Genomic DNA, 14,361 nt, shown 5'->3' with positions numbered 1-14,361 from the left:
TCTAGTACATACGACCATACCCACTGGAAAACTCGGGATCCCGTCCGCTCTCCCATAGATAAGCCAGTGAGGGCCTGACTAGTAGTTGGGTCGGTGACGACCAGCGAATCCCAGGTGCTGTATGTTTTTGTTGGTCATGATATTTTTTTGGTGTTTTTGCGGTTCGCTTACCTTATCGGTCATTGTCTTATCGTTATCTCCTTATCGGCCTTATACATTGCCATTAACGACTTCATCAAACACCAAACTCTCCAAACACACGATGGTCACTCGTAGCCAAAAAGCTGATGAATAAAGATGAACACGTTACAAAATCTGTGAATGATTCTTCATTGACTATATTTTCATGTTCCTCGTTTTTCATTTACCTAAAGCGGTGGCCTTGCCCTCGCCAGCGACCGGTGCATTTGGAAGGCATCATAGCTGCTCCTCCGTCCGTTCAAAGACTGTGGGAGATGATCCAAGAAGTCTACCAACAGTCCTCACGTCCCCAGAAAGGTGCCACGGTTGTTATCAAATGCTGTTGCCTATGTGAACCCTGGAAACGATTCAACGCTACATTTCCACGGCTTCCAGACGCAGTTGAGTTTGCTATCTGTAGACATGAACTGACAACCCTCGACGACGAGATGAGAGCGTGAAGCAAAATAGATTGTTAATTGAGCGTTTGGATCATGGTGTCGGGATTAAGGTGATGGTCGACAAGTTTGAAAAAAAAAAAAAACATCTTGTAAAATTAAGAACATCTTGTAAAATTGAGAGAAAGAAACAAATGAACAAACTCCACCGGATTGTAGACTCGCCCTTCCTCCGTTTCTCCCACACTTGAAACAATGGACACAAATTTGCTCCATGACACCTGCCACTCCCTGGACGCCGTCAATCCTTTCCCCGAACATTCCTCCCTTGGGGAGACAGCTATTCAGTAGCGCCATGCTCGCGAAGAAGTTCAATATCTATACGACCCGCAACTCTAGCCGCCTGCAACGCACTACCGTATTTTCCACCTCTTGCATGGACGTTTGCGCCGTGCTCAATAAGAAGAGTCACAAACTCGTTGTGCGGGCTCACGCATACAGCCCACTGTAAAGCGGCGCCAAACTCTCCGTGCTCTCCGTTGACATCAGCACTATGCTCAAGCAAAACCGTTGCTATCTTCAAGTTGTCCTCTGGTATAGCCAATATTAACGGGGGGCCAAGTAGTTCAGTGCGGTAATTGACATCGGCCCCGTGTTTGATGAGAACAGTTGCAAAGCGGGGATAATCTTGCAATATAGCCATCTGAAGAGCGGAACCGTATTTCCCTTTGCTTTTAATGGTAACGACGCCGTTGTCGGGAAACATCTTCGTAATATCGTCCCTTCTACGTTCGAACTCGCGTGAAAGGAATATAAAATCCGCAGCAGGCTGCAGAGTACTTATATCAGCGCCGAAATCGACAAGAAGTACCGCTATATCCTCCCGACGCTTTAATATAGCTGCCTGTAGTGCTTTACCGTATCTCCCACCTTGGGCGTTAACATCGGCGCCGTGCTCGAGAAGTAACTTTGCAACATCTCTCGGGTCATCTCTCGCCCGCGGCTCCCCCCACGGAAAATATGCAGTCGCAGCAGTTTGTAGCGCGGTACCATATTCTCTGCCTTGCGTGTTGACGTCGGCGCTGCGCTCGAGAAGCAGTCTTACGATTTCCGTGTTTCCACGATATGCTGCATATGCAGCAGCCTGTAGCGCGGTACCGTATTCACCCCCTTTCGCGTTAATATCTGCGCCGCGATCGAGAAGAAGTCCGACAACCTCTTTCATTCTACGTTGTATGGCATCGTGGAGTGCGTTGCTGGCGTCGTACACATAGCTTGCGTTAATGTAGCTTGCGTTAACATCTGCGCCGCGGTCGAGCAAAAGTTTCATTAGCTCTATAACCACAGAAATAGGCCGTTGGTTGACACGTTCCTCTCCAAGGACCTGCCGTAGCGGGGTACCGCGATATAACTTTGTCGCATTAACATCGGCACCGTAATCGAGAAGAAGTTTCACAACCTCTGTCGATTTTTCGTACCGTTGTATAGCAATATGGAGCGGGGTATTCTCCCCGTGCCAGCCATTAGGATCGGCGCCGTGTTCGTAAAGAAGCCTTAACATCTCTGTGTCGTCATTGCATACAGAGGCATAAAAGGCAGAGTTGTAGTCCCAGCCTTGTGGGTAAATATCGGCGGCATGCTCGACAAGAATCCTCGCAACTATGTTGTATTTATGAGCCAGGGAAATGGATAACAGGTCCTTGTGCCCTATTTTATCGTCGAAACATGTGGCTTTCATGTATGACTCCCCTATTTCTCTTTTATTAGTACAGAACATTCCATGAGCCTCCGCGAGTCGTTTCACGCTATGAACTTTGTTAATCTCCCTTAAGAATTCTGTTTGTGAGACATTTCTTATCTCTGCTTGCTCAGCATGATCGAACCAGTGCCTCGAAGCGTATCCCAAGAACGAGTATCTGACCTTCAACTCGTGCATGATCATCGATAACTCATCCATATTATCCACTACTGGAGCGACAAAACGGATGAATGACAGACAGCAATTTTTCAAACGATCATGAGATCGACCAATGGCATCGGATTCAAGCGCCGGGTCCAGACTCTGAAGTCGTCGATTTCGTACGAGGAAATCTTTGACAGATTCGTGGATGAATTGAACCCTGTGTGCGTTACGGACCTCGATCAGCCCTCTCGAAGAGTGGGTTATGCGCCGCTTAATGTCGTCAGCTGTGACTCATCCCAAGGTTCTAGGTTTATGGCACCGGTGCCAACCAGCGTGGCATGGTATAGCTCATCCGGTGTTAAGAGTCTCTAACGCAAACAAAACCCACTGCAGCATTAAGATCGTCTCTTCTTTATCCGGATTTTCCTTGCTTAGGATTGTCGAGAACAGGCCGTCAAGGTCACTGGGCACTTCGCGCAACTTCTGCTCCCTTGCTTCGACCTTGCCCTCGTCATATGCTTTGTTCAGCATGGCGACGACGAGCACGACCCACATGAAGATACCGGATGCCTTTTTGAGAACCTGCTTCTCAATATCCTGGTTCGACTTCGTCAGGTTGTCGTGGACGTATATGGCAATATCCGCGCCATGTCCTTTCATACCTTCTACCACAAGCTTTTGATATTTTGCCATAGTGATGTTTGGATAATGGCGACTCGATAGACAAACGCAAACGTTGAGCTCATTGCTGACGCAGGCAATACTCAGTTGTTCAAGAAACCGCACAACATCTCGAACTTGTGACTCATTGCATTCGTCCAAGGCATCGGCAAGAATAATGAGTGGCCGCCTTTGTCGAACCTGCATCTCGGAAAGAAGGAACTCCTTCAGTTCAGACTCTCGCCACTCCCACTTCTGGTGAAGTCGGTTCTTCTCGTGGAAAACGGGAAGAAAGCGTTGATACAATTGTTCCTCACGGTCGAGAAATTGGCACACCCGAGAGCGTAGCATGCCGAGAGGTGTCACTTACAACGACTCACCTCGAGCGTAGAAGAAGTAAGTCGCAATTGTACGGTCCTGAAACTGTCGCTGACAATGTCTCCAGATATGTTTCATCAGCGTCGATTTTCCGGTTCCGGGATGGCCTTTGATCCAAAGCACTCCATTGTGTCTTAGAATAGAAGTGCGGTCGCGCCAGTGCCGAAATTCTTCGGTCTCAAAGATCCAATCGCCGGTCGTAGGATGGGCCACAACAATATCCTGACGACGCGCATCAATGTTGGAGAAGCTGAGAGTTTGTAGACATGCTGTTCTCGTCAGTCTTAACGGATAAGAAAATTTCAGAGCGGGAGTAGACCAAGCTTGTTTCTCACGGTCCAGGGAACCAGCGTTTAAGGATGGTTCAATGGCAGAGCCTATAGGATGTTAGCACAGGTCTCTGGAGCATCTTACTCGACCAAGAACCTGCCTGTATAGTAGCTGATGTTGATTTGCGGCCCGGAGGCATTGTAGTTACTCTGTACGCCCGGGCCGGTATTGGCGCTCAGGAAGCCCGGACCAGAGTTGCGAAGAGACATTGTCAGTACGATCTGCCCACGTTGGAGCGGTAGGCTGCTGGATATGTTCTGTGGTGTTCGATTGCAAGTGGAAGCCTTAACCACCCTGACGAAATGAATTGACCTGTAAAAAAAAGAGGCAGGGAGAAAGCAAACGGTCGCCAAGACAAGACAGTTGTGAGAAATGCAATGGGTATGCTAACCCAAGAACCAAAGGTGTAGTAACAGACGGATAAGAGAATTGCCGATAGAAGCATGAGAAGGAAGAGCTGTTTCATATCCCGAAACTGTTGGTTTGTACCCAGAAGACTCATCCCTAACCAAATGTCATCTCAAGGCTATGTTCCCATGCTCAAGCCCCTGTTTCAGTCTTGGTGAGGTGGTGACACCACACTCTCCACAACTTTTGGCAACTTTTTGACATTTGGACCTTCGAAACCAAAGAAGGAAAATTGGCGGTTTACTCGGATCTTTATAAAAATGACCATGGAAATAGTTCATCTACCCTGAATGCGAAATCACTCTCGGTTTTCTTTTATCTCCTCAATTAGTAGAGTTGCAGGCAAATCAAGTCTGGTTGTCATCGTTTTCGAATGTCCAAATAACAAAAAGTTGTGGTGTGTGGTGTCACCACCTCGCCAAGACTGAACAGGCGCTTGAGCATGGGAATGGGAGCCACCGATATGTGCACATTTGCGGTGTCAGCGGTTGATGCCTTAGGGTAGCGAAGGTGTGTTCGATGCCCAAGGGAAACTGCCTGCACTGGTTTTCAACCCAGTGTAAACGGGCCACCAATCGCTTGCGCCATTCGTTATCCTTTCGAGGAGAGCTGAAGTGGAAGGCACTGCCTGCGCCCACAGCTGTTAATGCAAGTCCGACGCCGCAATCCCAAACTGGCGTCACGAAAACCGCACTTTGAGATGGGTCTTGAGAATACATGGCCAATCAGAAGCTTCATTAGAACGCCCGCGTAGCACCAGGACTTGAGAAGTCATCTGACCAAAGAGGAAGTTGTCCGAGATAACAGGATTGATGCCCTCCATACCTACTGCCATCATGGAGGGTGAGGCCACCAATCCGAAGGCGCATAGAAACATCGCTCAACTTTGGAGCAGAGGGTTCCAGAGCTAAGCCTCAATTCCCTCTTTACGTTGCGCGTTGCCTGTAACACCCCGAATAGATGTTGTAAACCCCAGTACCATCACTTGTGGTTTGGATCTTTGCAACTCGAGATAGTGTTTTTCTTTGTTTTGGATAACCACGTTCAGTGTTAACACTCGGCCACAATGAACCCTTCGCACGACGCTTCTCGATACACAGTCGGCTGGATTGCCCCCTTGCCCTTGGAACTCACCGCTGCGGTCGGAATGCTAGAGAACCCGACGACAATGGAGGTCGACGACGACGATGTCCTCTACCACGTCGGACGTATAGGCTCGCACTTCGTCGTGATGGTTGTGTGCCCACGCATGGGTATCGAACCAGCCGCCACGGCTCTTGCCAACATGCGCCGCTCGTTTCCCAACATCAAACACGTCCTGGTGGTTGGCATTGCAGGCGGGATGCCCTGCTACGGTCCAGATAGGCAGGAGCAGATCGTCTTGGGCGATGTCGTCGTCGGCGTTCCCCAGCAAGGAAGAGGAGGTGTGACGCATTACGAGTTCGGTGCGTGGGAGGGCGAGAAAGAATTGACCGTCAAAGAACACACGCTTCACCCGTCTGCTGCTCTGCTCACTGCGGTGAACAATCTGCAAACTGTGCATATGCAGATGGTGGGAAGTAAGATCCCGCAGTACCTGAAAGACTTACGGGAGCGCTTGAATGAGCGTTCGCGACAGGCTTATCAGGATCCTGGAGCCGAATATGATTATCTCTTTGAGGACAACTATCCTCATCCGGACAGGGGAAGATTCTGTCAAGGCCTTTGTGATACGACGCGAGCAAAGGTGCGCAAAGGCCGAGGCAAAAGAGCCGATCGGAAGAGTGACCAACCCCATATCCACTATGGCAACATTGGCTCGGCCAATACGGTTGTCAGGTCGAGCGCCAAGAGGAATGACCTCTACGCGAAGCACAAAATCATCTGTCTTGAGATGGAAGCCGCGGGCGTGATGAGCGACTACCAGGGTCTGGTGATCCGGGGAGTTTGCGACTATGCCGACTCGCACAAGAATAAGAAGTGGCAGGGCTATGCGGCAGCAACGGCGGCGGCATACGCGAAGGAGCTTCTGTTGCTGCTGCCGTCTGGTGGAGGGTCGTCGACCGATTCATCTTCTCCCGATGAGAGGAGTGCGACTCGGGAAAATGGGTGGTATGTCGGACGGGATCAGTTTCACAACTCGGGAGCCGGGTTTATGAACTTCAACATGGGTGCAGGAGTTCAAACAAACAACAACAACACTGCTGGAAACCAATACAATGCGCCACTTTACGGGCATCCGTCAGCCGTACCGCAGTGGCCCAAGTACTAGCAGGCGGGGTTCATGTAGACAATGTGGTCTCCCTTCCGTGGCAGGAGGGGAAGGATGGAGGAGAATAAGAGTGTCTGAGGGTGTGGTCTGGGAAACGCACAAGTAGTTTGTCAAGACATTGTCGGCTGTGCAACAAGTCTTGAAGGGCCAACGTCCTCACTGCTGCTTATTCCAACCATAGTCTTCTGGCCTCCGCTTAGAAATCGAACTTTGTCCCCGGATTGATCAGAAATCCATCCAAAGACATCATATTGTAACGTCCATGCTCGTCATCGGGAATAGGCACTGGCTTCGGCTCATTGGCAAGCCGACTGGTGAATCCAAACGACAGTAGCAGACCCAGAGCCCTGGCAAGTTTGATCGTTTGAAGCTGATGGTCTGATAAGTCGCCGACCTCCTGTTTGAATCTCTCCCAGAAGGTATCCTGCAACGCATGGTAGTCTTCGTATCGTGTCCACCCGTTGCGCAGTTGAAGCTTCCCGGACAGAAACCGGAGAGAGTACAGGTTGAGTCCGAATGGACACACTTCTGCTTCCTTCGCCAGACACAATTGTCGGGAGAGTTCTCCGGGAAGCCACAAGCCAAGATAAATCCAAATGTGTCACTCCACGTACTCGGGTCATCAAGTAGACGCGCAGTGCCTGCTTTTCTTCATTTTCGCCCAATCTGCCCACGAAAGACACCTTCGGCACCAGTGATCCGTAAATCTCAGTGGCCAGGGAGCTGATTTCGGTCTCGAGCGCCAGCGACTCGAGGCGGAACTGGACGACGTATTGCAGGCCAGGTCCTGCGTAGACGGTGTAGCTGCATGCGCCCTGCACATCGACTGGGACTACCTCGCCACCGCCGACAAGCTCCTTTGCTTTGGCGTCGCAGGCTGCGCGGGTGGCAGAAGTTTTGGTGAAGAAATCCTGGATTTCGGAATTCACAGAATAGTTCGCTGGAGCGTCAGGACTCGGGGCGGTGATAATGATTTCGGATGATTTGTCCATGGCGTGATGGCTGCGTCGATGACAGAGAGGACGATGATTGTTGAGAAGGCGAAGGTGACAATGGGGAGGAAGGGAAACTGGGAGAAGATGAGAAGGCGAAATGGAGAAGGAGACGGAGATGGAATGCATGACGTTGGTGGGAGTTGTATAAAAAGGAAGGTACGTTTCGCAAGGACGATTCCCATCTTTGCCGCTGCCGGCAGGTGTTTGCTCTCATTGAAAGCCGTTGGCAGTGCCTTCCGTGAACTGTTTTATGCAAGGAGACCGGCCGCACCCAACGCACTTTCCATTGTTCCCGCCAACCCCCAAATGCATCCTTTATCGTTTTGTACCTCCACTTGCTGTACAATACAGCTTTTTCCCTACTTCTCAGGCCAACGCAGTTTTTGTCTCTCCACCTTCCCCCTACGCACCAAACCTCTTTGGCATAAGAAGGCCTTGAAGCCCGGCCTGGATGGAAAGGCTTCAGAGGATTCAACAAGGCCTTCGGGACCAAAGTAGTTTATCAGCGGAATTGAACTACTGTTCCAAGCCCAGAACACTGCCCTTGTCACACCATGAAGTATGAACCCCCCGCAGCTGAGTCGACTACACGCCATCAGCCTGCGCCTGTTGAGAGAAACAGGAAGACCGATTGGAAGAATTTGTAGGGGTCAACTTTACAATTTGGAAGGTGGGTGCTCATGCCCAAACGATATTACGACACATCGCAACCCAAGAACGCTGTGAGGAGAACTTGGGGGTGGGGGGGATAGTGTGAGTGTGTGTCAGGAGTTCGTCCAGAACAAATAACGTGAACGGTAGTCGGGCCAGAACACCAAAATCATGATATTTGCCGTGAACACCAAGACGGGTTTCGTTCCTCTCCGTACTTTCATTTCTTTCACTCGTCCTTATCGTCATTTACGGTCCCCAATAGCTGTTGACAAACCTACAATATCGGTGGTGTCTTGTCAATCTGCCGTTGACATCGTACGTTGGAGCCTACGTTTTCTGTCCCGGCACGAGAGGAGCTTGATACACAAAAGGCCCTTCTCCATGTGAGTCACTTTGAGTTTGGCTTCCTTGTGAGTTTCATCTATTTACCACATTTCCCGTTACCGCAGCTTCTTTGCCACTCTGAAAGCCCACGCTGACAAGTTGAATCCATGCAGAGATGTATCTCGTTGTGGCTACAGAGCCCATCCCACATGGCCAATACGGTACAGACCGACATCATGGCGATGAATGCCCAAGGCACGTTCACCTACGATTTGGTGCCGCTCCACGATCCCTCTACCAGCATTCGGCTGCTCCAACTTTGTCCGACTAAGAATTTCACCGACGATCTCCAATGCCGAATTTACGCCAAACTGCTGGAGGAAACGGGAAGATACCACGCCCTCTCATATGCATGGGGTGAAAACAAGAAAACTCATGAGATCTCCATCATCAACTTTCCCCGGGAGGCGAAGGACAAGACCCGGATGCAAGATCCACTCGATTACGACCGAGGCCGCACATGCGCGAAACTCAGCCTTCCAATTACGGCTTCGTTGGATATCTGCTTGCGACATCTCCGAGGTCTTTTTTGCTCTCAAGGTCTCATTCTCACCATCTGGATCGACCAAATCTGCATCAACCAAGACTTTGACGACGAAAATCACATCAAGTGCGGCTGATGAAGAACATCTACTCAGCTGCATATGAGGTCCTCGCTTGGCTTGGACCATCGGCTGACCATTCAGATGAAGTCATGGATATGTGGTCGCAAATCCTCGAAACGATGGAACAAATGATGCCTTGGCAAGATTGGAGTCTGCTTCGCGGTTATCTGCTGCCGCGTGATAATTCGGCGCAACCCGCTATTGTCATTTCTGACAAGGCATTCGAGCTTTTCGGGCATCTTAATTCTCCCCAAAAGCTGGGAAAATGGCAGTCAAGAGCCTGGTTTTCGCGCGTCTGGATTATACAAGAATTGTGTTTGTCCGGCCGGGTACTGTTTGCTTGTGGTGATAAAGTAATCAAGCAAATGGCTTTAATTCTTTCTCTGTCCGTCATCGGACATGACACTATGATTTTCCCGGATTTGGTGTCGCCCGCATTCGCCGACAAAGCGAATTCTTGGAGAACCAAAAAACCGGGAGTGGATAACATCCGGATTGAGCATTGAGCCAGCTCAATTGCTCGCCTTTGTTCACCTTCCACTGGATTATGCAGACTCGAAAATGGGTTCGCTACTGGAACTGCTTGTAAAACTGTAGCAGAACCATAAATCTCAACGCAACACTGCATCGGGATAGGGTATATGAAATACTCGGCTTAGCATCAGATGCTGATGAGCTAGGCATTGTTCCTGATTACTCCGGGATGAGCACTGCGGAGGTGCTAACACAAATAGCAAGAGCCATCATCGAGAAAGGACGACCAAGTCCCAAACCTGGCTTTCTCCCTTCTCTCGCCGTCTGTCACACGGACATTGCCCACACTCCTGGGTTTGAAGTTCAATAGAGCCTCAATGCTTGACATCAACCCAACCTCGCCATACAATGCCAGCCTTGCCTCAGCCAGACTATTCGGCCAACAGGCACGGCTGTCACACGGACATTTGCCGGTGACATTCATCAGTCAAACTGCCGACCAGAATTACCGACAGAATGCCACACGGACATTCGCCGGCGACTTTCATCAATTAAACCACCGACCGGAATTACCGACGGGCAACTGGACGAAGGTTGGCATTCAGAAGATCTACTTGTAGGCAGATGAACTAGATAGACTCGCGCCGATGCCTGGCACACAGGGCTCGGTACGTACCAACCTTCTTTGGTATAAGAAGGCCTTAAGGCTCGACCTTCTCATTGAGGTTGAAAGGATCAACAAGGCCTTCGGGACCAAAGTAGTTTATCAGCTGAATCGAACTACTGTTCCAAGCCCAGAATACTGCCCTTGTCACAGAGCGTGAGTCGACCATATGCGCCGTGTTGGAACAGTTTCAAAGCGGAAATCATCCCAACCTCCAACTCCAATATCCTTGGACTTCGGGGATATCTTGTTGATGCAATTGAGGAAAGAGCAAATTGTCCCCCGCCTAACCGCCCCCTGGATGTGGATCGAATTTGCCGGCTCGATGGGAAGGCTATGGCTTATGTCAATCAACAAAAAAAACCAGTCTACAAAACTGCATTACGACATTTTGAATCCCTTTGGCGTACACCTATCAGTGATATGCTCACAGACTGGTTTGAGTCTCGTGATGGCATTCGAGGGAGGAGGGCGGTCTCAACGGATATCGAGGAGTATATGCGGTTTTTGGTGTTCGTGAGGGATCACCTTGCGGCACTAACTTTTGACCCTGAGTCTGCCGACAAGATGTCGGCCGACGCAATCACGCGCTTAGGTTACCTGATCAGCTTACAAAATCCGAGTGAGAAACTTCCTTACCTAACAGAAAAAGGCTACCTAGGCATGAGTCCAAAGCATGCAGAACCCGGAGACCTCGTCGTCGTCTTCTACGGCGACCGAGTTGCCTACGTCATCAGGCCAGCGCCGGAACATGGGGAGAACATGTATACGCTCGTTGGAGAAGCGTATTGCGATGGAATTATGGACGGTGAGATTGCGGATACAGCGGAGAAGAGGAATTTCTTCCTTGTTTGAACTTCTTTTGCCCTTTTTTTGTTCTTCTTTTGTTCTTCGTTTCCGGTTTCTTTTTTTCTTTTTCTTTTTCTTTTGTGAAATGATCTTTTGTCTTAGCAGGAAACGTATTATCGAGGACAACAAGGCTCTGGGAATGGAATGGGAATAAAATAACAAGGGAGTAAAGTTGTGATGATGGTGAGGAGGCTTATATGTACTTCCAGGTCTCTCTGCAATAATTGTCGCGAGTTTCTTGGTGTTTCGGTCGTTTAGATAGGTACCTTATTTACGAACACGACGGATAGCAGAGAGCGCTCATTTTATCTTTTTTCATCTCCTTTCGGACGTTCCCTAATGTCACCTGAAGAAAAATAAGCCTGCTTTGAAGTACACGTCAAAAACACTTTAAAAAAAACCCCCCCTTCGTAACCCTAGTCATCACCGACCAAGCTACGATGCCACTATGGGAAAGTGGATAAGAAACCGAGTTTTATAATTCTATCTATAGCCGTATGCGCATCTACTTGACGATACTGGAGACATAACTTTAGAAAAAGAACAAAAGAAAAGGAACACAACCTGTGAGGACATAGAACGCAGCAGCAGCCAGGTGCTTGTCTTATCGTATCTTATCTTATCACCGGCACGCATGCATCCACGCTATAAAAGACGCTATAAAAGAAGATAAAAAAGTAAGAACAGTTTCTCTCTTGGGGAAAAAAAAGAATATGAGAAAAAATACCCCCCTGAATCAAAACTGTTACGATTCAACCAGAGTTATGTAAGCTAGCTAGATAGACGGACCAATCAGATTGGACCCGAAGGCCCGAAGGCTTCGGGCCCCCGGGTCCGTATCGGAGGACCCGAAAGGCTCGGGTCCACGGGTCCGGTATGTCGGGTCCAGGAAGGCCGGTATAAAAGAAGGCCTTCCCAGGCCTCTTGTTACCGGATCTCCGGCAAGCAATAGCTATCACAACTTACCAGTACCTTTTGGCTACTACTCCGTTACTCTATTGTTCTATCCCAGCAATAATACTCCTGTGCTTGTAACGGTTCGTCACAAAAACCAGCAATCGTCAACCATGACCCGCTTCGATTATATGTACACCCCCTACAACCTCGAATACTACATCGAAAAGTACGATGACCCGTTCCTCCAGAGCGCCGACGACTGGCCCAGCTGAGACTGGGAATTCCGACGTAAAGTGATCGGAGTGCCTTGGCTGGGGGACCACGTTTTGGAAAACAAGCCAGTCGTCGCGGAAGTCCCCCTGTTCTCCCGCCCAAAGCCAGCCGACTATCATCTCATCCACACCACGAAGGCAGCGAACTGGCGAGTGGAAAATGCCAAACGGGAGCTTCAAGCATTGGAAAACGGGGATGCCTTCTTCACACACATCATCGAGACCGACGCAACCACAGAAGAAGACAACAACAAAGTCCCCAACCGACCCCATCAAGAGATCCTCGCTGACCTCGTCATCTCGCGGCGCCATCTCACTTTTGACGGGAAGGATCTGTTGAACCTGGATCAGGAGACATTTGAGTACGAAAGCTGGTGCTGGGAACCCTTCAACACACATAACACTAAGCTGAGAAACTGGATGCGTGAATCGGTCGGTGATCACTACGCCCACATGGCGACGAAGCCGGAGTGGGATACGTGCACTTGGTATCAAAAGCTGCAGGAAGTGGCGGCACGGAATTATCGGGGCCCTGGCAAAAAGGCATTGTACCGGATGGCATGGGACAATTTGAGGCATCATATGGGGTATCCTCCTCACTTCGATGAAGCCCTGTGAGAGAAGATGAAACATAACGCTTCGGATGGAGAAGGAACTAAAGGGACCAAGCTTGGAGGCAGTTAGACTTTCAAGCTTTTCCGGACGGTAACGATTACCTCGTTCACATCATTCGAGCCGCCGACGGATCCCGTACGAGGATCGAGACGCCCCATCGCCACTACGACGAGATCCTCGATGACATGTTTGTGGCGCCCCGACGAAATGGGAGAATGAACTGCCTGACGAGGTAGAAATTTTGCCGAGGACTTCCTGGAGAGTGCAGATTACACTTTTCATGTGCATGGTTGTGTGGGCGTAATCGGGTTGAATTGAGCGAATATTGAAGAGTGACAGGAGAAAGGGGAAAGGAACTACGAATTACATACTGAGCAATAATTGATATTTTGGCATCAAACGTTAGAAATACTTACCTTTGAAACATCCAACTCCCAACCTCTGATTTGTAATTGTCGAGTGTCCCCAGGGTGTCTCATCGGCGCGCTTTTCCCCTCTTCCGATTGCGGTTGATGTGCTGACTTTTGGCATGCGGTCAGCAAAGCGGCCGCTTCAGAGCGCCTTTCCGCCATTAGGTAGTGCTACGGTAAGCATCCGTCCCGCTAATGAAGAACAGGCAGGTTCTGGAACATACATACTCTGAATGGATGATGGTAGACCAATTTGTCACCAACACGGTAGAGCTTGCCCGTTTGAGGTTGCATCAATGGCGCCGTTTCCCAGATAGGCAACCGTATGACGTGAATTTGTGGCCGATCCAAAGGTATAAAGGACGGGGTCGTGCTGTTCGTTTTGTGTGACAAGGGCAGGTTTCTGAGCTTGGAACAAATATTTCAATTCCGCTGATAAACTACTTTGGTCTCGAAGGCCTTGTTGGTCCTTTCAACCTCTAGAGGAAGGCTGGGCTTCAAAGCCTTCTTATGCCAAAGGGGAACGGTACCTATCTAGTACGTACGGGTCCTTGTCACCTGAGGCTCCAAGGTACCTAGCAATCTGCATACATGTAGGTCTTTCTCGTATGACACCAGAAGTGTGACATATGTCCGTATGACACCAGGAGTGTGGCATATGCCCGTATGCCACCAGGAGTGTAGCATATGTCCGTGTGACATTTTGTCTTTGCACTTGAAAGAGCCCGGACTCTCATACGACCCTCGTCAATCAACCTTTATCAGCCATGGCCATCAAGAACTTTGCCGTCATCGGTGTAAGTCTTCCATCGTCCCGCTTGGTGATCTCTCACCCACCGAAAGCACAGTCTAACATCTTCACAGGCCTCCGGCAACCTTGGTCTGTAACAAGGGCAGTGTTCTGGGCTTGGAACAGTAGTTCAATTCAGCTAATAAACTACTTTGGTCTCGAAGGCCTTGTTGATCCTTTCAACCTCCATGAGAAGGTCGGGCCTTAAGGCCTTCTTATACCAAAGAAGGTTGGTACGTACCGA

At 49.6% G+C, this 14,361-nt stretch overlaps 3 protein-coding genes across 3 annotated transcripts; 2 read left to right on the top strand and 1 right to left on the bottom strand.

The window, feature by feature from the left end:
• Positions 1–918: 918 nt before the first annotated feature.
• On the bottom strand, positions 919–4,058 carry SMAC4_02297 (uncharacterized protein; the record flags this gene model as incomplete). Its single annotated transcript, XM_003350536.1, has 5 exons — positions 919–2,230; positions 2,507–2,751; positions 2,866–3,331; positions 3,515–3,793; positions 3,934–4,058. 5 exons carry the CDS (start codon positions 4,056–4,058, stop codon positions 919–921), a joined length of 2,427 nt encoding a protein of 808 aa, XP_003350584.1.
• Positions 4,059–5,123: 1,065 nt separating this feature from the next.
• Positions 5,124–6,808, top strand: SMAC4_10468 (uncharacterized protein). Its single transcript, XM_066091038.1, has one exon. It carries the CDS (start codon positions 5,324–5,326, stop codon positions 6,506–6,508), a length of 1,185 nt encoding a protein of 394 aa, XP_065946903.1. The 5' UTR covers positions 5,124–5,323; the 3' UTR covers positions 6,509–6,808.
• Positions 6,809–8,690: 1,882 nt separating this feature from the next.
• Positions 8,691–9,161, top strand: SMAC4_09787 (uncharacterized protein; the record flags this gene model as incomplete). The annotated part of the gene is made up of 1 exon (XM_003343517.1): positions 8,691–9,161. The coding sequence occupies one exon, from the start codon at positions 8,691–8,693 to the stop codon at positions 9,159–9,161; it is 471 nt and encodes a 156-aa protein (XP_003343565.1).
• Between the last annotated feature and the right edge of the window lie 5,200 nt (positions 9,162–14,361).

Source organism: Sordaria macrospora, chromosome 4 (assembly GCF_033870435.1).
Source record: "Sordaria macrospora chromosome 4, complete sequence".
NCBI classification, from domain to species: domain Eukaryota; kingdom Fungi; phylum Ascomycota; class Sordariomycetes; order Sordariales; family Sordariaceae; genus Sordaria; species Sordaria macrospora.
This window is presented reverse-complemented; position numbering and strand designations above follow the sequence as displayed.

Bases quoted from the DNA above. Each gene is read 5' to 3' on its own strand.
- SMAC4_10468 (XM_066091038.1), top strand. From the start codon at position 5,324: ATGAACCCTTCGCACGACGCTTCTCGATACACAGTCGGCTGGATTGCC.